Source organism: Hordeum vulgare, chromosome 6H (genome assembly GCF_904849725.1).
Source record: "Hordeum vulgare subsp. vulgare chromosome 6H, MorexV3_pseudomolecules_assembly, whole genome shotgun sequence".
Classification (NCBI taxonomy): domain Eukaryota; kingdom Viridiplantae; phylum Streptophyta; class Magnoliopsida; order Poales; family Poaceae; genus Hordeum; species Hordeum vulgare.
In genome coordinates, this window is record NC_058523.1 from 101,318,046 (window position 1) to 101,342,549 (window position 24,504).

General features: G+C 45.5%; 1 protein-coding gene across 11 annotated transcripts; it reads left to right on the top strand.

Annotated features, from left to right (window-relative positions):
• Positions 1–1,566: 1,566 nt before the first annotated feature.
• Positions 1,567–23,422, top strand: LOC123401262 (zinc finger CCCH domain-containing protein 45-like). 11 transcript variants are annotated; one of them, XM_045095015.1, is made up of 7 exons: positions 1,575–2,580; positions 3,320–3,406; positions 5,622–6,016; positions 6,874–7,036; positions 7,638–7,725; positions 8,310–8,345; positions 16,159–16,215. In XM_045095015.1, exons 1-5 carry the CDS (start codon positions 1,820–1,822, stop codon positions 7,723–7,725), a joined length of 1,494 nt encoding a protein of 497 aa, XP_044950950.1. In that variant the 5' UTR covers positions 1,575–1,819; the 3' UTR covers positions 8,310–8,345; positions 16,159–16,215. The 11 variants fall into 11 exon arrangements, 9 of the variants coding, with proteins under 9 accessions (XP_044950956.1, XP_044950954.1, XP_044950951.1 ...); XM_045095019.1 differs by lacking the exon at positions 7,638–7,725 and having other exon boundaries at positions 1,573–2,580; positions 16,159–16,246; XM_045095016.1 differs by lacking the exon at positions 8,310–8,345 and having other exon boundaries at positions 1,574–2,580; positions 16,159–16,245.
• Positions 23,423–24,504: the final 1,082 nt, after the last annotated feature.

Consider the following 24,504-nt stretch of genomic DNA (forward strand, 5'->3'; position numbering starts at 1 on the left):
AGAAAACACTCCTTGCGGAGTTGGAAGAAACTCCGGGAGACCAACTTTATGAACCGCCAAAGTAAGTGAATTCACTTATTTCCCCATATATATACCCCTCATATGGAACATTATTGCATTGAAGTTGCCACTCAACCCTCGAGTGAAAAAAATATCAGGTCCAACCTCTCTTGCGCGAGTAGGAAGCCACAAGCACACATCACACATGTGTGTCCCCAACGAGCTTGCTTGGATTTCCTCCTCGATTCCACCCTCCCATGTTGGTGTCCGTCCCACCTGAGTTGATTGCCCATTCGCCCACGAGCACTCGCTAGTTGGCACCTTTCTCCCCATAGCATCCGCACATCCTGTCGTTCACTGCTCGGGCTTGCCTCTCGCCACTACTCATCCTCCACTCAACACTGCACTACCGGTGCTCATTGTCGCCGATCTTGAAGCTCCCCGATCTTTGGGTTATATGCTTAAAGCCGATGACAACTTCCACCTCCCCATATGTTGCACCACCCTTCCATCTGCCTCCAAGCTTGACGTTGACCATCGACTCTACTGCTCAGCCCTTCCGCTAGGCCTCTACTCTACTGCACCTTTGCAACAGCCCCACTCCGATGAGGGCACACCTCTTTTGTATAGTGGATAGTATGATTTTTTATCGGCTAACAACCTATTATGTACATGTCCATGGTTTACGTGGTATGTGATAAATTGATTATATTTTCAAGTATCTCTATGTGCTAATTGAAACATTCATTTTGACACATATGATAGACGGAAAAAGCAAAACCAGGCAAAGTAGTTTGTTATCCTATGACCCATACATTTTTTTTCGGGTATTGCATCAAAGCAGTCAAATGGTAATATTTCGTGCATGCATTCTTTTACACTACTATCATTGTATTTTTTAATTATCACTACAAATTTTTTTATCTTGTTGACTACAAATATCAAACAAAGTCGGGCATCTAGCACCGTATAAGGTCCACAATATCATGTACCTGATTTTCGACTAGTACCTCTGCAAGGGAGAAATAAGACCTTCAGTTGTCACTATTAAATATCATCAAAATATTTTTTTGGTGTTCTCAATGAAATGACGAATCATATTTGGCATAACATGCTACAAAGTCGAGATGCAAAAGATGATAGTTATTACATGCAGGTGTCCCATAACTACATTCATAATAATAAATTATGTCATGGACACTTTAACATGGTTGAGCTCGGCTCCTATGTTCACGAGAAGAGTACGTCTCGTCACAGTGCACTCGTAGATGTTTTAGCACCATTTTACACTGCTGATCGCTCTAGCTCTGAAACAGGCCTGGGCCCAGTGCTAACGTGGCTCCGCCCATGGATGAAACTAATATGGATGCAATACGTGATGCTACTGACCAATGGTTTTTTCCTTGATGATTAGTTTTTACTGTGTCTCCTTTTGTTAGGAGAACCTTGTAATAACTTGAAGATCTTTCTTTTGTTATATCTGTTCTCAAGTGCGTCAATGTCACAATGATTTTAACATTTACGCCAAGCCCATCAAGAAAATTACATATATAGTATTCCACTACTCCTACAAGATGACATTATAACATTTACATCAAAAAAATTACATATATAGTATTTCTGCTACCCGCAAAAAATAAAGAGAATCTATTTCTGCAGGAAAAGAAACTACCCCTCAAACCAGCATGAGCTGGGAGGGAAGTTCAAAAAAGAGAGAAAAAAGCTTGAGCTGGGAGGGAAGTTCAAAAAAGAGAAAAAAAAAGCTTGAGCCGGGAGGTGGGCTCGCACGCGCTGTGAGCCTGTGACGCAGGATCAGCGAATGCACGATCCGAAGGCTCGCTGCGCGGCCGACGCAGCGCTTCAATCAGTCGGCTGGATCTGGGTCGAAACGTTTTCCGAGCGAAAATTTCAGGGCAAGCACAAATTTCTCAGCGCCCAAACCCTAGCTAGCCCCTCCCACCTTCCCTCGATCCAAATGGACGGCGGCGACTGCGGCCTCCGCTTCGACTTCGAGGACTACCTCGACGCCGTCGGCGCTGGATCCGGCTCCGCGTCCTCCGAAGCCCCCATCCTCGCCGTGGGAGGGCCGTCCCGTGGCTGTGGCCTCCAAATGGATGGCGATGAGGACAACCTCCGCTTCGACTTCGAGGACGACCTCGACGCGGCCGGTGCTGGCACCGGACACTCGGTCGGCTACTTCGAAGCCCTCATCCCCGCCGCTGGAGGGCCGTCCCATGGCCCTGGCATCGGAAGCTTCCAAATGGACGGCGACGAGGGCAGCCTCCGCTTCGACTTCGAGGACTACCTCGACGCCGTCGGCGCTGGATCCGGCTCCATGTCCGCGTCCTCCGAAGCCCCCATCCCGGTCACGAAAGGGCTGTCCCATGGCCATCGCCGCGTAATCTTCCAGCAGACCGTGTGCCAGCACTGGCTGCGTGGGCTTTGCAAGAAAGCGGAGCCGTGCTCGTTCCTGCACCAGTTTGACATGGATCACATGCCAGTGTGCCACTTCCACCATGCTTTCCGCTTCTGCTGCGCAGAGGATTGCAACTTGAAGCATGAGATCCAGGTGTGCGAAATGTAAGGAACATCCTCTCTCAATCCCATTTATTTTATTAGTCCTACGAAACCTAGCCTTGGATCATGTACCCAAGATTCATCCTCAATTATAGGGTGGCGCGTGCTTTGCCGCCCCGTCCTTCAGTCATGAGTTAAGCCTTTTTTAACGTGTTTGAGTTAAGCATTTTTTAGTGTGTTTTTATGCAGGCGGGTACGGTTAGTTGCTTTGTTGTGTGTTTCACACCTGAGTTAGACTGGCTTTTAATTACGTTTGTGTTGCTCTTTTTTATTGGCTTCACTCTTATGAGGTGGAGGCGGTATCTTCTCTGGGAGGTTGACTGAGCTGTTGTTGCAGATAACACATAAATAAACATACATATGACATGTTCACCCGGAGTGGACCCAAACGCAGTACACATTAGCGATTCAACCCCTTACAGGTGGCCCACCAGTGACTCCCAACCCCGACGCAACACGAGCCAACATTCCTAGGATGCTTAGAATCTTAAAACTTATGAGCGAAAGTAGTAAGGATATTGATGCATGCCAATTAGACATGTCATTAAGTTTTATTGTGGTCTGCTACATACGACCTGCACCTGCCTATAATTCCGTTGAAGTGAATTCATAATCAAACAGATAAGCTAATCTGGTAGCTTAGGTATTTTATGCAGATCAAGGTCACCGATTCTGTAGAATGACTCTACTCAATCTTTGACCCTTTGGATTGTCAAGTTCATGTCATGTTTTTAGTTTGCAGCATTCATTCTTCTATAGTGCTTCTGATTGCGGGTTTGCTTCATGATATATTGGTCCATAATCATATCTGCTCCAAAGTTTGTGCCAGGTAATTCAAGACTTTTAGTTAATTTACTTTCTTTATATTGGCATGAATTGAAAACTACAGCAGGAAAACGGCACACCAGATCTTATGCTGGTATCAACTTCCTAGTGCATAAGAGCCAAATTATCATATCTGCTCCAAAGTTTGTGCCAGCCAATTCAAGACTTTTAGTTAATTTACTTCCTTTATATTGGCATGAATTGAAAACTACAGCAGGAAAACGACACACCAGATCTTATGCTGGTTTCAACTTCCTAGTGCATATAAGAGCCAAATTATGATGATAAATTGATGGGAGAGTATTTTGTGTCTTATACCTACAAATTAATCTGAAATGAGCTGTCTTGCTCTTGTACACAGACATATTAAAGTTGCAGTCATGTTCAGTGCTTATGAATGTTTTTAAGGTGTCGTTATCTTGTCGCTGTAGCGACGATATAAAGGTGTGGCGCGGTCCCAGCCTAAAGCGTCCAGGCTCGCGATACTTTTGGCGTGTGGCGCCTGCCATACTCACGTGACGTCCCCAAATGGCCATATCGTCAATATGACACGTTTTGGGTCGCCATGCCTGAAATTGGACGCCATGGGCTAGGAGAGTTGGCGCACGCTGGAACCAGCAGAGAGAGAGAGAGAGAGAGAGAGAGAGAGGGAGGGAGGGAGGCCATGGCAAGGTGAAATTGCTGTATACCTCAACCTCATCATCTCTGGTGACCAGCCAATGGCAGCAAGCTCCAGCCTCCGCACTACCACCCCTGCCACGACCCCATCCTCCTGCGACCCCTTTCCTCTTCTCCCACCAGCCCCCTTACCCTCCCCGCGCCACCCCCTTTCCCCTCCTCCCTCCACCCCTATTTCCCCTCCAAATCTGCTATAGAGTTGGATTATGTATATGAAGTTGTGATTTAATTTGTTATCATACAAAGTTAGGTTGTGTCTATGTCTCTATGATGTCGTCACGTCATACACAATAAGCGTTATAAAGGGGGGCGGTCACCATAAAACGCGTTACTCCATAAAAGCATTGGTGCTTATGTATTTGCAGCGACCCCACAACGGATACCGTATCCGATACAGATACTGCTCCAATATGTCCTGATATGTATCCCCTGGGTATCTGGGAATAAATGATTTAAAAAATGTCGATACTCATGGATACTCGGCCGGTGCGTTTCGGATATGGTCCAGCCCAGTTAAGAGGTAACTAACAATGCAACCCTAGTCCCCTGATGCCCCATATTTTCCCTCTCAGCTGCTTTCCCCCCGAGCTCCACAACAAGCGGCGGTAGACCGGCGGCGAGTAGACAACAAGCTGCTCCTCTTATCCTTTCTCTTGTCATGATCTCATCTCCTCTGATCCTCTCCTCCAGATGGCTCCTCCTGCTGAACTTACCAACCTAAGGGCACCATTGTAGAGCCATGTTACAGTATTAGTAGTATTCTGAACTTCTGATCCTCTCCTATGGACTTCGACCTACCAGCTCAGTATTTTGGTGAATTAAAAAGAATAGTAAAACGTATCTCCATATTGGCACTTCTTCAAAATGGCGAATTCACGTATCTGCATCGGTCCGATACTGATACACGTATCCGTATCCGTGTATTCTAGGTGCCCATGCCGTATGAATTTCTGGAGTAACCAACTATGATGGATTTAACAATTATGACATGATACAACTTACTTGGTAGGTTTTAATTTAGCTGATTCAGTTTGTTAATTTTTGGCGCCTTCAATTAAACTGGTTTCCATATTGTTTAATTAGTGATTGATGGATTGGAATCTTTAACTTATGTGATGATTCATATTGTACTCAAAGTTCTGTCTCTTGTGCTACCCACTAGATCATACTCCCTCCGTTTCTAAATATAAGGTGTATTATTTTTTCAAAAAATCAAACTTCTCAAACTTTGACCAAATTTATTGACAAAAATATCAATATCTAGAATACGAAACCATTATCACTAGATTCACCCTCATATATATTTTTGGATTATATATATTGGGTATTGTATATATTTATATATTTTGCTATAATGTTTGTCAAACATAGACAATGGTTGACTTTTAAAAAAACCAATACACCTTACATTTAGGAATGGAGGGAGTATAATGTACTGTTTGACTTGGGATTTAAGCCCATTTCAATCTTCAGTGTAGCTGTTGTAAAGAGTGCTGTCTAAACTTTAACATAAACTGTCTTCCTTCCAATCTGAATTGCAGGTTTAGCGTGGGCTTTTGCCCTAATGGACCTAATTGCAACTACATGCATGTTAGGCTACCTGGGCCACCTCCTCCTGTTCAAGAAGTCCTCCAGAAGTTTCAACAGACGAATGCCTACAACTGTGGTCCATCAAGCGGAACTTATCAGCCTAGAGACAATAACTGTAAGCAGAAGGCGAAAGCTCAAGTCCAGCATGGGTCAGTGCTGAATAATCAAAATTTGGCTGTAAATGCTACTCTTGTAGCGCAACAACCTGCTGCGCAACATGCGCAGACAGCAAATCCAGCACCACACCTACAGCAGAAGCAAAATGCTCATGTTCAAGGTTTCCATAATGGCTCATCTATCAAAAAGCTACCACAACTGCAAGCCCACTTCCACAAGGGCAATCAAGGTGGGGGCTTCTAGACAGCTTTGTGAAGCTTTCAACGCATATTATATGAAAACTATAAACATAGCCGTATTACCTGTATCGGTCTTCAGGGACAATGTGTTTCTTGACTTGTTGTTCCTTATGCTTCCCGTCTTCTCGATAGAATGATGGGCTTACTTTTCCGAATTTGTTATGCAGTGTTCTTAACTGTCTTTTAGCAAGAATCATAATTCACTATTGTATTATGCTAGAAAAAACTAATTTTCTCTGAATAATTAGACAAATTAATCTATGGCTAAGCAACCAAGATGATTCCTATACAACTAACGTTATTTAATAGAAGAGGCTTGTGCCTCGTCTTTTGATTTACATGCTATATTGATTAGATGTAGGTGTTCCTTGCATCAAATGGCTTGACGAGAAGAACAAGAAATTGAGTCACTTGGCTATTTACCTCTTTATGTAATTTGGAACTATGCCAATGGAATTTTGTGAGCACATTAAAGGAATATATGAGTTTTGGAATTATGCTTATAGCATTCTTTGAGCACATTAATACACAAACTTATTGCCCAGATACTTGTAACATTTGTATATTCTAGGGACCACATAGGGAGTGATTTGCATGTTATTTTATGGCATAATCTGAAGCCAAAAGTGTTGTTGTAGTCTTTGTCCTTAGTAATAATCTAGAGGACAGAGGGCTGGGAAGATCTGTCTAGTTGACTTGTCAAGACAATGTTAATGATCTCTCTTGCATTCCAAAATTTCATTATTTCTGGTCCATGCACATGCTTCCTTTTACAAAAAATAAATCAATCAATGTTGAAGTGGTTGTAAGTTCTAACAGATTTTATGTTAACATGTTAAAAAAATAGGTACTCGGTTATTAAAAGTTGCAACCAGGAGAATCTGGATTTTGGTTCAGTGGGGTGTTTGTGCCTCCCAAAAAGGATTAATGAGGTTGAACTTGACGAAGCATTTGAGTCTATGGAGAGTGTCATTTCAATATTCTCCATCTCTAGAACTCACCATTTCCAGGTAAATCGTACATTCCCTCTTAGGCTCTCAACTAGCAATAGCTAATACAATTACACATACACCCTCTGTTACACAATATATGCTATAATTTACTTTTGGTGGAAACTATTTATGTGTCTTCTATAAATGGTTGTAGATTAATTGTAGTATTTATTGCTACTGAGAATAGAGCACAAAATTAAATTAGTTATTAAGGGAGTTAATTAATGGTACAGGCGGATTGGTAATCATGAGTTGTTTCTTTCTAATTTTGACGTAATCATCACTTCATCTCATTTATACGTTTTGGTATTTCTCTTTGTCATTTAGCTCTAAGCATGCGGAACACATATTTATTGGCCTAGCTTTTAGCATCGGTTGGCCCAACTCAAACGTGAGTACTAAAAAAAAATATGGACATTAAGTGAAAGAAAATTTTGCCTCCAAAACAAGACTGACAAGTATATATATACAGACGTGACAAACTTCTAACCTGACATATATTTTGGACGAAGGCGGCAATCTAGTATAATATCATTTGTCTTGCAACAGAGTAGTTGAGAAGTAAAATAGTGCTATTCAGTTGGATAGATCAAATTATAGCTGAACACACTTTCTTCAGTGTCTGTGCAATTCTAGAACTGGTGGTGAAATTTAGAAATATGCTCACAGAAGCCCACTGTGGTCAGAACTTCTCTCCAGTGGCTTAGGTACACAACTTTTAAAATATTATCCATACTTTCTGTATGGTTTATCCATACTTATTTTTATTTGTCATCATTTCACATTATATCTTTCTAGTGGTGGATAGTACTACTCTTTCTCACTGATGGAATATAGCATCTCGTAGCAGATTAGATGATATAAGCTTGTATATTCACACCATACTGCACTGCATTCTACTATTTGTTGATTCTGTTAACTGTGAAAGAAACTACACTGAATTTCTCCTTGCATAATATTTAACAGCAGATTTTATGCTATAGACATTTCCACTAATTTATGCTTAAAGGGGAAATGTTTCTTCTAAGTATGGTCGTACATTAATCATAGTATTTATTGCTGTCGATAATAGAGCATATAAGTTGATTGCGAGATCTTATGGGCTTCAGCTCTAGCCTAACCCAATTTGTTTGGGACGATAGTAGAGCATGTAAATAGCTTCTTAGTTTAGTTATTTAGGAAGTTAGTTAATGGTAGAGATGCTCTGTAACCATGAGTCATTTTTCTCTTTTTTGATGGTATCATGACTTCATGAACCATTTATTAATATGTTGTACTTCCTCCATCACAGTTTACAGGGCGTGTAGCCCAGATCGCTGGGATCAAGGTATGCAGAGCCACTCTATTTCCTCCAGACGCTCGATTGAAAAACACAGCGAAGTTAATCCATGACACCAAATTAGCTGGAAAGTTAATGAGCAGTTAATATCAATTCCACCCCGCGTTCACACCATGCATGCAGCTAGTACTAGTACTACTCTTAATTACTCATGCATAGTGTATTACTAGGCAGTAAATGAAATGCGCCTTAATCCTTCTCAATTTTGGAAATACATGAAATCTGAAGGGTGCCTTCTAAACCGTGACGGAGGGAGTATTTATCTTCTATTGTACCTCCACTTTGGTACATTTTTGTCATTTAGCTCCATGCGATGGGACAAGAAGCATTTAGTGACTTAGTTTTTAAAAGAAGTTGACTCAATTGTATGCCTAACTCACATCAGCACCGAAAGAATGTTAATAGGAACATTTAGTGGAAAATATTGCCGCCAAAACTAGAGTAACAAACAAGTATGTAGCACAACATATATTCTGATTTTATGGTTGTAATTTGGTCTAATATAATTTGTTTTGTAATACAATAGTCTAAAAGTAAAATTATGCTATTCAGTTGGATACACTAAATTGTTGTTAAATTTACTTTTTTCAAGGGCTCTTGAAAGGTTACTTCTAAGTTTGGTGGCTACATTGGTGGTTGGATTTGAAAATTTATTTACAGAAGTTCATTATGGTTAGAATTTCTCTCCATTGGCCCAAGGTACAACAAATTATTGAAATCCACCTGCCTGAGTACTAGGAACTGGCTGCCGCGGCCCCAGATCGAAGCATCCATGCCCTGCCACGTGTCTCGCTCGTCAGTCGCCAACCCACCCTAGCCGCCACCGCCACATAGCGGAACATTCGTGCCCACCACCTGTCTTCCTCACTAGCTGCTGGCCTCTGTTGTGGTCTTCGTGATGACCTTGTTGTTGTTGTCCATGCCAGGAGTTGGCTGCCATTGCCACTGCTTGCCGATTTTCATCGACGCCTCTGCCGCTGCTTGGTGGGTCGTTCCTCTCTTTGTTCCACGCTCGTCGACATCATGTGATTTAGCTTGGTTCCCTTTGAGTGTTGTAAAAAGAAGGCAATTTCTTTGTCATCGAGTTTCGTTTCCATCCCTTGCTACCCGTTGATTTTTGACGGTGTTAACTACACCGACTTCATTTCCCACATGCGCATTCATTTGCGTGGTTTGCGTCTCTGGGCATACTCTCTGGCGAGATTTCTTACCCGTTGTGCCCTGTTGCCCCTGTGAAACCTTCGCCACTCCCTACGACTGTTGTTGATAAGGCTGTCGCTCATGTTGCTGATGATGTTGCTTGCTGCCTAAGATCAAAAGGTAAACTGTTAAGGGCTTGACTAGGCAGCGGCGCTGCACGTAGGTCCTACCGTGGGGTGTCTGCTACATGCATCAACCAAGATTAAATGCGAGCACATGGCGAAAGACAGATTAACGGGTCACGACTGGTGCGCACATGACGAAAGACAGGTAGGGCCATAGGCTGGTGCGCACATGCATCCTGATTCTGATTCTACACACTAACGGGTCACGGCTACCCCACCTCTCCTGCTGCTTTCATCCCCATCATGTCTTCTTCTCCCCCAAAAACACGTCTTGAATTCCACACCAGATTATAGGGCACTCTATAGCTGCCCCTAGAAAAGGCCGAGGAGAGACAAAAAAAAGACACAGAAAAGTCTCCAGTCGAGTAAAACAAGATCTAATATTCAGGCAATGCATGATTCAATAGTGGATGTATCAAGTCTAGTTGCTAGATTAGTAGTATTAATTTGTCAGATTAATTGTGCCAAAAGTTATGGCGATGGGATCTGTTGTACATGCCTATCTCCCCTGGTTAACATAATAGCCTCATCAGTTTCCAAATAATTGCCTCAAGTTGCCAAAGATGGATTTGCTATACTCACCTACACCTAATTTCCATATTAGTTGTCTCTAATTGCCAGATTAGCTGTATCGGTTAACAAATTAATTGACTCAAGTTGCCGAAGATGGATTTGATGTACTCACGTGCACCTAGTTTCTAGATTAGTTATCTCTAATTGCCAGATTGGTTGTACTAATTTCCAAATTAATTGTCTCAAGTTACCTGAAATGAATTTGCTGTACACACTCAATTTCCAGATTAGTTGCCTACTTTCTAGATTAGTTGTATCAGTTGCCATACTTGTTGTTGGCCTTGCCATCCTCGTGCTCGTGCCCCCCTTGCCCAAAATCCCTAGCGCTTGCATACATGTGACGGAGAGATCCTGTGGCACCTCACGTAGTCCTAGGCCCCATTTTATCTCCTCGTCTTCCAGTTCGCTCGCAGGCAAGTCAGATAATCCCATGAAGTCTGAAAAAAAAGAACACCACAAAAAACTGTGATGCAAAACCAAGAAAAAAGATAGTGCATGGCGGTGCGCTCACCGGAAGCCAAGGCATGCTTGCATCGTAGCAAGCTCGCGACAAGGAGCGGCAAAGTGAAGATATGAAGTTTCGCTGGAGCGACTGCAATCGGTGCCGCACGTTATGTGTTGGGATCTGGTCCCTTCTCTTTTTTTTTTCATTTCCTATATATTCGGTGGTTGATTGTTATTTCCTCATATAGATGAATTGGACCACACTTCACTGTTCACATGTGTGTGTGTGTATGAGAGAGAGAGGTGGTTAACTACACAACAAAACTTATATCACATGCTTACCCAAAACGATTCATGCTTAAAGACCAATGCTAGAAAGGGCATGTGTGCATTCTTTGAATACTCCTGCCATCATAGGTCATAGGCTGCTGTTTTGGTCCCCTGCTTTGTAAAGGACCCCAACATGGCTTTCTCTTTGGTAATTGACATCATCCAAAATTCAAGAAATAAGAACCTTATCTACAAGAAAGTTCGGATCTTGATGCAAACAAAGGGTTCAGATAGCAACCACCCTAGCTAGTGTTGATAACAAATCCATGCTCTCTCTCTATCTCTCTCTCTTTATATATATATATATATATATATATATATATATATAGGACCTTCATATATAACAAACGTTCTGATTTTAGTAGGCAGATTCGAACGATGCTAATCACCATGCATGCGTGCTCCTCACCTTTTCTCATATTAGCAACGGTTCAAGCACGTACTTTCCTCCACCTTTATGTCCTTCTCACCTTGTATTAGAGCAAATTAATTGCATGTATGCAAAAAAGACAAAGAAGATGATGTCATGCTATATTCTCTCAGTTTTGAAACTTCAGAAAGTTTTGTACCTCAAACCGTCGCTTCGATTGAAATAACGTTTCACAAAAAAGATTCGTCGTGACGAGACCTATGAAACTAGATGCTATGTTGGTATGTTTTGATAATTTTTTTTCTGGGTAAAGATCGTTCGGATCTGATCACAAAATCCAAACGTTCGGAAATTAGAAATTATATAAAGAGAGAGAGAGGGGGGGGGGGAGGAGAGAGAGAGAGAGGAGCGGCAGAGAAGAAAATGCTAGATACTCAACCTCCTGTGGGTCTGATGCGCGCTACTTTCATCCTCCGAGTCACACGATGCATAGGCAGGGATCTCAGTGCCCCGCCGCATGCGCACACCCTATTACGACCCAAGAACACTATATCTGAAGATTGGCACACAACTACCAACTTCAATAAATTCAAAGGATGTAAAGATTGCGAAAGCGTCGGGTGCCGCCCATTTTTGGGCTAACGCTCTGGATGCTGTCGTACCGCTTCACAAGTTATGATGGTCCGATAGGCGTCCGATCCTCATCGTGCGGTCCTAAGCTTCCCAGGAGTTGTTGTTTATTTACGGGCAAAAGGCTAGAATGCCTCTTCTTTTTGTTTTGCTTTTCTCTCCATTTTCTCTCCTTTTGTAAGGCTATAAAGCCCAACTTTTGGATCGGTGGAGAACCATTTCTTGCATTAGGCTTTCCCCCTTAGCCGCCAGTGTTCCTGGTTGGCCTTAGGTCCCTCTTGCATTGTACTAAAACTCTCGATTTCGTCCAATAAGGCTAGCTAGTTTGAGTGGATTCTGTTCAAGTTCCTGAATCTTGTTCTTCAAACCACCTTGGGTCTGACAAGTGGTAATCAGAGCTTGGTTTCATCTCCTCGGCGGCGCAAAATCTGGTGCCGAAGTGGAGTTGAAGGAGCCGTAAATTCCTCCACTTCTCATCGGTGAAGCTTGGCGGCGACGAATAGCTCGGAGTAGGTTTGGCGTTGGGCAGTGGTTGCTGAAACATATCGTATTAACAGTAAAATCCTACCCTCCCACCCAAATCCAGTGTAATTCTCGGCGGCGTGGCGACGGTAGGATAATGTTGTGACAAGTGTTCGAACAAGTGATGGGGACACTAGTGACTTCCCGATTAAAATAGGATTGCACCAGGGGTCAACTTTGAGCCCTTATCGTTTGCCTTGGTGACGAATGAGGTCACAAGGGATATACAAGGAGATATCCCATGGTGCATGCTCTTTGCGGACGGTGTAGTGCTAGTCGATGATAGTTGGATGAGGTCAACAAAAAGTTAGAGCTATGGAGACAAACCCTGGAATTGAAAGGTTTTGGACTTGGCAGAACTAAAACCGAGTACATGAGGTGCGGTTTCAGTACTATTAGGCATGAGCCTTGATGGGCAGGTGGTGCCTCAAACACTAGTGTAGAAAAGCCTAGCTATGGCACCACACCGTCTTCCTGCCTTGTTGAGCAGGTGGTGCCTCAAACACTAGTGTAGTAAAGCCTAGCTATGGTGTGGCAAAAATGGCTTTGCTGGCGTGGACACCCGACGCCACCAATATGGTGCCAATATTAGAAAATAGTTGTGGCGTTAGAGCCGACACCGACAGTATTCCATATACCTATGGCGTTGGTACTCCACGACAACAATATCATACATATCTATGGCGTGCAATGTTTCCCAGCCTAAAAAACTAGAGAGATCATTAACGGTGTCATACCTTTTCCCGCACGCCATTACTAATTGACAAAAAGCAGCAAAAAACGCTGCCACGACATCGCAGTTTTGTATCAATATATACATAAAGACGTTTGCGTCCCACATTGATTCTGAAAAGATATTACTACACTTATAAAATAATTAATGCTGTGGTACACAACATTTATATATATGCATACATTAACCACTAGCTTCTTGTCAATTATAACTAATTAAACAACCACGAAACTAAACCATGCATAAAACATGTTTATTAGTTATCGTAGCTAGCTAGGAGTACACTTATATGTGTACTATATATCAACCTTCGTAACTATTAGTACGGTACTCCTCTCCTTTAGGAACAATCTTGAAGAATAGGTAAACCCCTACATCTTCATGGTGGAGCACAGAAATCCATCGATCTCCAATCTTCAAGAATGGGCTTCAAGTCTAAATCCACCCATATGTCTTCATAGCTTACAGAATAGGTGCCGATATCAAATGTTATTTTCATACCAGGTTCAAATCCGTAAGCTTTGGTCAATCATTTCCAATTAGCACAACCAAAATATGTGATCACCTCTTCCATTTTGCGGACATTTGAGTCACCTCTTCCATGTTGCGGACAAAAAACTTGTCTATGAGAAAGTCATACATAGTAAGGGACACATTGGTTGACAAATAAGAAACAAAAAAATTTGGCAACTTCCTTGACATTCCCTGCCAAAAAGAAGGATAGTGCGAGACAATTCGCAAGAACACACGATGCAATGTTGCATCGGCTCTAATTAACATGCCACACACCGAAATATACGTAATTTTCAACGAACACATGCGTACACACACACACATATATATATAATGCATTTCATCAATTCACAAATACACATATAATGCATTTCATCAATTGGTAGAGGAAGTTCTGTACCGTATGGATCGAGGGGGGGACTGTGAGGTGGGCGCCCGTGAAGACTGCGTGATGGGGTGGGGGTGGGCTGGACGGGGCGGCCGGACATGACGACGGAGGGAACATGATGAGGGCGGGCTCGCCAGCCGGAGAGGCTCTTTGATGAGCTAGGTTGCCGGGTGGGGGCACATCTGGGTGGGGAACGGCGCGGCATGCGGGAGAACAGTGTCCGACGCGCGCGCGCGGGGGGGGGGGGGGAGGCTGAAAATGAGTTCTTCGTTCCCGCAGTAAGCTAAGTGTTGGTTGGTTGCCAGTGCTAGCGTCAGTGACGTGGCCAGCGCCATCAGTATTTGGTGTTGTTTTACGGCTGCTCTAATTGACAGATGCCATGTGAAAATGCATATTAGATCGATACAAATAAAGTGTGCATCAAAATACATAATAATACAATTTAGAAGGTACACACAAATGAAGTACACAATGAAAAATACACAAAGTACACAAATGAAGTACGACGTTGTTTGACAATCCTCTCAATGATGGTTTGGGTATTCTTAATCTTGCTTGAATACTTTTGGCCCGCGCTATTACTCTTTCGTAAGAAGGGACGTTCTGTCTCAGGCAACGTAGTTTTGCTCCTTCTAGTGGTGTAATCTTCATGTCATCATAGTTCTTCTCCTCTTCTTTTGGGTCCACACCAAACTGATCATACTCATCCTCGTTGGCCACTCCGTCCATCCCGACGATGCTCCTCTTGGATCTCTTGACGGCAACACGACTCGGCTTTGCCGGGTCAATTATGTAGAAGCATTATGACACGTCCTTAGTGATACCCAAGGCTCATATTTGGCGGCAATTCCTTTCACACCCTCTGCACCAGCAGGTTGTGCTTCGGGCAGGGACATGGTAACGTCATCACGTTCTTCCTTCTCGACATTCTTTGCCCATATGACCCGAAACAGTGGCACCATGTGATCTTTGCTGTACTCAAGTTCCCATATCTCTTCGATCCTTCCGTACTATCTGTTATTTTCATTCTCGGTAAAGGCAAATATCGTGATGCCGGAGTTATGGTAGTTAGAGTTTTTGTCTTTTGCCTTAGTATAGAAATGTGTCATACCTGGCCAAATGGACGGCCCGGCACGACACGAGCATAGCCTGTGCTAAACGTGCCTGGCCCGGTACGGCCCGCAGAGGCATGTTTAGTAATCGGGCCGTGCCGTGTCAGCCAGTGAGCTACGCCTCCAGGCCCAGGCATGGCCCGGTTACTAAACGGGCCGGCATGTTGGCCCGTTCAGCACGCCGGGCCGCATATTTTTAGCCTTGTGGGCTCATTTTTAGGCTTGTTGGGCCGCATATTATATATATATTAAAAAAACTGGAAATATATAAAAAATAAACTAAATGGGCCGTGCCCTGCTGGCCAGCGTGCCCAGCCTCCAGGCCCAGGCACGGCCCGAAGCGTGCTGCATGCCAGGCACGACCCATTTAGGTCGTGCCGTGCCTGGCCCATGGCGGGCCATGCCAGCGGGCCGGCCTGTTTGGCCCAGCCCGTTTGGCCAGGTATAGAATGTGTATCCATTGATATCATATGATTGGTAGGTGGCGACAGTGCATGCGGTGCCTACTGCTAATGCATAGATGAGATTTGCATTGGCAATACCGGTTTCTCCCGAATTCGCTCTTTTAACCAAGCTGCAAATTTGGAGTTGAGCTCTCTAAAGATTTGGGCTCCGGTCCTCTGCCTCCTTGCCATTGCATGCTCTCTTTTTAAGGTGTCTTTATAAGTCTGTTGCCAAGGAGTGATTATATCTGCTTGTTGCAACACCACTGTGCGTGTTTTGTCGAAGTCGTCTTGGCGATTTTGTATATCCACATTTAAATCACGCTTCAACTGCGAGTGACCTACTCCTTCGAGCCTATCGACATGCTTCCTCGTGGGCAAACCAAAAGATTGATCATCATCTATATAATTGTTGCAGAATGATACGCACTCCTCGGTCAGATAGGCTTGAACGATGCTCCCATCTGGACGGCCCCTGTTATGGATTTTCTCCAGGCATGAAGCTGAGGACAATAACCAAATTAGCAATAAGTCTGGCATCCCCCCTATATCTACTAACATCTAGTTTTCTATCGTATTTTGCTATGTAGCTATGTCGAACATGCTATCGAACATTCTATGTCTTGCTATGTTGAACTTGGCATGCCTTGTCCTATTTATATGTTGATCTACGTCTTGCTATTTTCATGTTGCATGCATTGCATGGATTTGGGGGTTTGTATATGAGAGGGACTACTGTGGAAGCGGACATTTGAGGGGTGGCTGGATGCGTCCGCAGCATATAGGGGCTCAAATTAGTACTACCTCCATTCCAAATTATAAGATGTTTTTGATATTTCAATATGGACTACATACAGACTGAAATGAGTGAACAAACACACTAAAACACTATATACATCCAATTCACAATTTTTTTAACATCTTATAATTAGGAATGGAGGGATTACATTCTGGTTGTAGATGCTCTAAATTGTTAGGGTTGTAAACTTGGTAAACAGATTCAGTTATCTTAATGTTCACCTCCGAGCTTCTGATGCCTCTTTATGGTCTGACTCACTATCGTCATCTTATTGGTTGCTGACGGGGATATAGCCCTAGGGTAGGGTCATAGGTCTGACCGATACGTCCTACCCAAGGGCACCTCATTATTAGTTTAAGGACTACAAGGGAAATTCCTACTGGATCGTGACAACATCTAATCCACTTGGTACGGATTCACTCAGACAGGTACATTCCATCCACTCGGATGACAGTCAACCACTCGGCCGTATGACTCACTCGGTCATGCAAATACCGACAGTCAGCAAGACATCTGTAGTGGGCTGACATTATGGCATCAATGCCCCATCTTGTAACATAAGAGGTGAGGAGGTGGCGCACTCTATATAAGCCACCCCCCTCTACATAGCTAGGGACATCTTCTTCTTCTCCCCCGGCGGGCTCATTCCTTCCCTGGAGCTCTGGCTCTCTCTCTATACCGTGTAACTCATGTCCATGACAGATAAAACAAAGCCTCTCCGGAGCACGAGACGTAGGGTTGTTATCTCCGCTGTGAGAGGCCTGAACTCGCTAAAACCACCGTGTCACCCATGTGCATGTTGATAGATCATGCTCCGTTATCCTACCCTCTTTCTATTGTCGGAATCGTTACCACGACAGTTGGCGCCCACCGTGGGGCGTGGCGTCTATCGAGCCATGATGCATATGGTTATTTCTTCAGCCACCGGCGGCAGATCGATTCCCGCTGGTGCCCTCTATTCAGTTTCATCTTCATGATTTAACACATTTGTTTTGTACTGTTCATCTCCAAGACAAACGAAGCATCAGGGAAACAAACATCCATTCAAGCACATACAAGAAGAATCATCGAACTTCAGCAAGAGCGGCGTGAAATAAGGAAGCCGATCACGTCTCCATGCACGGCCACCGGCACCGTCTGCCTCATCGTCGTCACACACGGCCTTCGACACCATTCACCACGTCGTCGACTCCGGTCTCGTGTTCTCGGCCACTCGACAGCGACCTCCGTGGTGCAGGCGCAGGCTCGACATGGAGCAGGCTTCGAGCTCTGCACCAAGCATAGACACCCACTGGTGTCGGCCACCGGCACCGTCTGCCTCATCGTCGTCACACACGGTCTTCGACACCATTCGCCTCGTCGTCGACTCCGGTCTTGTGTTCTCGGCCACTCGACAGCGACCTCCGTGGTGCAGGCGCAGGCTCGACATGGAGCAGGCTCCGAGCTCTGCACCAAGCATGGACACCAGCATCATTCGCCCCGCCGTTGAGTCCGCCCTTGTATTCTCTGCTGCCTGGGAGCGACCTTCGCGGTGGAGGCGAAGGCCCGCAGCGCCCCTTCCTCTGGCGTAAGTTACTGGTGGTCATCTGTGTGACGGGTGCGTGCTGCAGCCGTGACGTACTAACATCCTCGACCCGGTATCAATACCAGGTAGCCACCTCCTCGAGCCATAACTGCCTGCAGGAAATAAGGAAATTTGTAGCTATGCTTGCTACTAACTTACATGACACCGCTTTGTCGAGATGAATTTTGCATACAGATGACCAACATGCAGTGACTCGGTCGTCCTACATGCTGTCGCTCGGTCGGACGCGTCGTCATCACTCGGCCGCTCTGCGCACCGTCGCTCAGTCGGACACGCGTCGTCAGCACTCGACCGCCCCGTGCGCCGTCACTCAGTCGGACGCGTGGTCATCACTCGGCGGCCCTACATATCGTCGCTCGGTCGGACGCGTCGTCATCACTCGGCCGCTCTGCGCACCGTCGCTCAGTCGGACACGCATCGTCCGCACTCGGCCGCCCCACGCGTCGTCATCACTCGGCCGCCCTGCATGCTGTCACTCAGTCGGGCGCGTCGTCAGCGCTCGGCCGCCCTGCGCGCCGTCCCTCATTCGGATCCGTCGTCAGCACTCGGTAGCTTCGAGCATCGTCAGTCAGCAAGACAAGCCATCCTCACTCGGCTGGAGACTCCTTCGTCACTCGGCAGCTCCGCGTGCCGCCACTCGATTGGACGCTCCTTCGTCACTTGGCAGCTTCGCGTGTCGTCGCTCGGTTGGAGGCTCCTTCGTCACCTGGTTGCTCTGCGCGTCGTCACTCGGCCGCCCCGCGTGTCGCCACTCAGCAAGACGCGTCTTCATCGCTTGACCGCCCAACACGTCGCCACTCAGCCGGACGTGTCTACTTCGCTCGGTCGCCTCGCGCGTCGTCAGACAGCTAAGTCATTTTTTTCACAGACTGCATTCTATTAAATAATCGTTTCTACATTACCGAGTGTCGAGGAAGTCGCACATGACGTTCATTCGGAGGCCACGCCACTGAGCGTACCTCTGCACTCGGTTGTTTATTTTTATGTGGGAACACTTCACTTCCGCTTCGTTTGGGTCCAGTACTCAAACGAGTTCAGCTGGATCCTTCACTCTTTTAGACTCTTGCTGGTTCCGAACCAGCAATCACGTGGCACACCCAGCGGGTGTCTATGGGTGCAGTTTACACGAACTATTTCAGAAAAGATCATATTACTTTGATAATTTTTTATGCTGGCTTGTGCTATTTTTCATACACAGGCCACTCGACGCATCCGTGCGCCATCCTCGTCGCTGCTCAGGCTCAGTCGCCGCAACGATCATTCATGCGTTTTCACGTGTTCGGAAGCCCCTTCAATGACGTAGTGGACACGGCCGCCCCGCGAGCCGTCAGTGGGTCGGACGCCTCCTCGACATACATCACTTGGCCGCCCCGCGCGTTGCCACTCAGCCAGAATCGTCTACCTCACTCGGATGCCATGTGCATCGCCACTCCGTGTGGCACGTCTTCATCATTCGGCTGGCCCCGCGCGGCACCGCTCAGCTTAGCTGTGATTCTGTATCGCCTAAGTTAAAACAACTCTGAGTGCGGACATGCTCCACACTCGGGAACTTAGTTGCGACTCTGTATCGCCTAAGTTAAAAACAACTCTGAGTGCGGACATGCTCCACGCTCGGGGATTTAGCCGCGACTCCGTATCGCCTAAGTTAAAAACAACTCCGAGTGCGGACATGCTCCACACTCGGGGACTTGGCTGCGACTCCGTATCGCCTAAGTTAAAAACAACTCCGAGTGCGAACATGCTCCACACTCGGGGACTTAGCTGCGACTCCGTATCGCCTAAGTTAAAAACAACTCTTGAGTGCGGACATGCTCCACACTCGGGGCTAGCTGCGACTCCGTATCGCCTAAGTTAAAAACAACTCCGAGTGCGGACATGCTCCACACTCGGGGGCTTAGCTGCGACTCCGTATCGCCTAAGTTAAAAACAACTCCGAGTGCGGACATGCTCCACACTCGGGAACTTAGCTGCGACTCCGTATCGCCTAAGTTAAAAACAACTCCGAGTGCGGACATGCTCCACACTCGGGGGCTTAGCTGCGACTCCGTATCGCCTAAGTTAAAAACAACTCCGAGTGCGGACATGCTCCACACTCGGGGACTTAGCTGCGACTCCGTATCGCCTAAGTTAAAAACAACTCTGAGTGCGGACATGCTCCACACTCGGGGGCTTAGCTGCGACTCCGTATCGCCTAAGTTAAAAACAACTCCGAGTGCGGACATGCTCCACACTCGGAGACTTAGCTGCGACTCCGTATCGCCTAAGTTAAAAACAACTCCGAGTGCGGACATGCTCCACACTCGGGGACTTAGCTGCGACTCCGTATCGCCTAAGTTAAAAACAACTCCGAGTGCGGACATGCTCCACACTTGAGGACTTAGTTGCGACTCTGTATCGCCTAAGTTAAGAACAACTCTGAGTGCTCCGCACTCGGAGGCTTAGCTGCGACTCTGTATCGCCTAAGTTAAAACAACTCCGAGCACGGACACGCTCCACACTCGGGGGCTTAGTTGCGTCTCCATATCGCCTAAGTTAAAAACTACTCCGAGTACAGACACGCTCCACACTCGGGAACTTAGCTGCGACCCCGTATCGCCTAAGTTAAAAACAACTCTTAGAGACTTGACTTTGATCTAGAAATCATATAATGCAGATACAACAAACATTCAACATGACGAGCATTGGATGACTTAAACCCTCTGCCGGACTCATCTAGTCCGACAGAGGCTCGGGGACTACACCCAGTGGGTGCACTTAGCGTGCCCCCACTAGAAGAGAAAAACAAAAAAGAAACATTCTGCTTGGTCAGGTCCACCAACAGCATCCAAGTTCAACAGATTCAACAGATTCCAACCGACTACCAGCAGTCAGTCAGAGTCTCAAGATCCTGTTGGTCACTCGGATCTACTTCAATTCTTAAGTTCACTCGGACGTACTACTCAGCGGAATCGATCAGGGCAAATGATGAAGACTTCAATCAACGCATAATTTTGCAAGGCCCTGAAGCACGTTCAAGTTCGGTCTGCTGCTACAAGATTTACATCGACACCTTCACCACTCGGACCCTGATCCATTCGGGGGCTAATGACGGGGATATAGCCCTAGGGTAGGGTCATAGGTCTGACCAATACGTCCTACCCAAGGGCACCTCATTATTAGTTTAAGGACTACAAGGGAAATTCCTACTGGATCGTGACAACATCTAATCCACTCGGTACGGATTCACTCAGACAGGTACATTCCATCCACTCGGATGACAGTCAACCACTTGGCCGTATGACTCACTCGGTCATGCAAATACCGACAGTCAGCAAGACATCTGTAGTGGGCTGACATTATGGCATCAATGCCCCATCTTGTAACATAAGAGGTGAGGAGGTGGCGCACTCTATATAAGCCACCCCCCTCTACATAGCTAGGGACATCTTCTTATTCTCCCCCGGCGGGCTCATTCCTTCCCTGGAGCTCTGGCTCTCTCTCTATACCGTGTAACTCATGTCCATGACAGATAAAACAAAGCCTCTCCGGAGCACGAGACGTAGGATTGTTATCTCCGCTGTGAGAGGCCTGAACTCGCTAAAACCACCATGTCACCCATGTGCATCTTGATAGATCATGCTCCGTTATCTTACCCTCTTTCTATTGTCGGAATCGTTACCACGACAGTTGCCTTGTCTATCTAGCATCTCCTATCCAGTTTGCGTTCTGGCTTCTGGGTCACTTCCTTCAGGTTCTGCATATCTTAGTGGAACTACCACTTGCCATCTTTTCTTTCCACGCTCTAGTGCATTGCAGCATCAGGCATATTCAGATAATCCTTGGGCTAGCGATCATTCGAATCTCTGACCACTTTCTACTTAATGTGTCTTTTCTTGGTGAGTTTTTCATTGCCAGGAAGACAAAGAAACATATTGCAATTTCCGGTTTGAGCACAGAGGCCAAGTTGCAAGCTATGGCTCTTGTGACAGAGGTGACTTGATTACGGTAGTTACTTGAGGATTTTGGACTTCCTGTTACTACATCGACCCCTCTTTTATCTAACAACACATTTGCTGTTGGTATTGCTTGAGATCTGGTAAAGCATGAGCTCACCAAACATATTGGTATGGAACTATGGATGCTTCTTGTATGAGATAATAGGTACAAGATCAGATTGCTTTTCAGTATGTGCCTTCGGAGCTTCATTTGGAGGCCTTGGGAATAGATCAGGATGCTTCCCTCTTAAAAGTAAGTTTGTATATTGACACTGTTGTGTACTGCATGCTAATACTTATTAAGTGCGTAAGAAATTGTTTTATGTTTCTTACAGATCTTATGCTAAAGACATTCACACTTATTTAAATTTCACTGGCCTTGAACTTGAATTAACTCTTGTTGAACTCACATTCCAAATGGATCTTATTTTATTGTAGCAAGTCAGTTGAGGAGGGCAAGCCAATTAAGGAAATATCCCAATCACGGTCTGAGGTCATCTTGACCGGGCATCAACAACGAGACAACAGTATACAATACCACTCCCTCCGTAAAGAAATATAAGAGCGTTTAGATCACTAAAGTAGTAATGTAAATGCTCTTATATTTGTTTACAGAGGTAGTACTAGATTAGGATAACTTGGCGCTAACCATCTAGGTTAGCTAATTGAATTAAGTATTGTATACCACTACATGTGCTTTAATTTATTGGTAGCTGACCAATGAGTACCTCAGAACTGAATTAAATATTGTATACCACTACATGTGCTTTAAGTATTGCATACCACTACATGTGCTTTAATTTACTGTAACATCTTAGGATTTAGTTTACTGCAATTTGCGGCCATGAAATTGAAATCCTGGATCTTGTTCCAGGCTGCGCTGATCGCTGATGAGGCACAGGGTGCCGATGACGTCACTGACAATGAAGGTAAGGGCATCATGCTATTTGTCAGTACAAGGGAGCAAAGAGAATGATGAGGACCGTGGCTGATCTACTGACCGAAGCCGTACGTGGTAGTTTCTTTCTATGATTATTTGTGTTCTTCCTGGCGATTCTTCAAGAGGATCTGGGGCCTGTTCCCATTAGAGGCATATATTCATGAGTATATCTTGCATGTTCTTTCCTGTCATAGCAGGCAACTTGGGGCCAGCTTCAGACAAATAGTACTCCCTCTGTAAACAAATATAAGAGCGTTTAGATCACTAAATTAGTGATCTAAACAATTTTTTTTTTATCGGTTGCTGGCAGCTTGTGTTTGTTGATCGAGAGGATGATATCCTTCTAGTTAGCGATGATTCGTGGCAGTAAGTTTCTGGCAACAACTTCCCAAGAATCTTTTGCAACTGTTTCTGTGTCCATTCTTGCATTCATAGATACTGTAACCGGCAGGGAATTTCAGAACAGCCCATCTTGCATAAAGATACTTTCGCCGCAGGAGATACAAGCTGTCAGCCTGATCTTACAGGATCCTCCAACTGGGCCGCGAGGCAAAATAGGCGCTCTACCTCGCTAAGAAGTTCACGCTAGCTGCTAAATTTAGTTATGGCCAGCAACCTTTCAAAGGCTCCAGATCTGTAGACCTACATGACAAGGTTTGCCAATTCAAAGTGCTTCTAGGGAAACAAAAACGGAATCTATAACTTTCGATTTGCTGTCAGATTTTCAGCATGAATCTTAGAGCAATGAGATTATACACGTCAGCATTTTTTCGTCGGCGAGGTCCAGTCGCGTCCCCGGGAGCTGTTTTTTTGACGGTTAGGTCTGAAATTGGACCCGGCGGTCCTAACCCGAACCCAGCGCGCGTTGGAGGTGTCCAGGACGTCGATGGAAGGGAAAACGCCGTGTTGGGCCTTCTGTCATGCAAAAAAGGCATTTTCTTTTCTGGAACCGCCCCTCACGCACCACACCTTTCGTCTTCGTGTCGATTCCGACACAGCCCACCTGCCTACCGCTGATACAAAGACTATCTTCCCGTCGACGAACGTAGGCTTCGCCCCCCTCACCCTCTCCTTGCTTGTTGGCGAGTTTTTTCGGCGCTCTGGGCACGTACACGGTCGCGCGCCCGCCACCCTTGCCAGGTGTTCGACGATTTGCCTGGATGATGGACTCCGATGACGAGGAGGCGTTCACGGCGCTACTGGAGGAGGAAGACGATGCCGACGCCCAGGATGAAGAGCACCTCATGGTCCTCGCCTCTCCGGCAGGCCTGTTGGTGAGCAATGCAAAGCCACGATGAGGTGGCTCGATGCCGTGTCAACTGAAGGCAAAACAAAGGCATCGACTGGAAGGTTATTGCTTGCTCTACGCCGACTACTTCGCATATGCTCCTCTGCACGGTGATAAAGTATTTCGACGTCGTCATCGTATGAGCCGGAAGCCCTTCCTCGGGATTGTGAATTCCATC

Coding starts and splice junctions, on each gene's coding strand:
- LOC123401262 (XM_045095013.1), top strand. CDS start 1,820: ATGCACGATCCGAAGGCTCGCTGCGCGGCCGACGCAGCGCTTCAATCA. Junction 2,581..3,319: donor GAGATCCAGGTGTGCGAAAT/GTAAGGAACATC, acceptor TTTAGTTTGCAG/CATTCATTCTTCTATAGTGC. Junction 6,017..6,873: donor CTTCCACAAGGGCAATCAAG/GTGGGGGCTTCT, acceptor TTAAAAAAATAG/GTACTCGGTTATTAAAAGTT.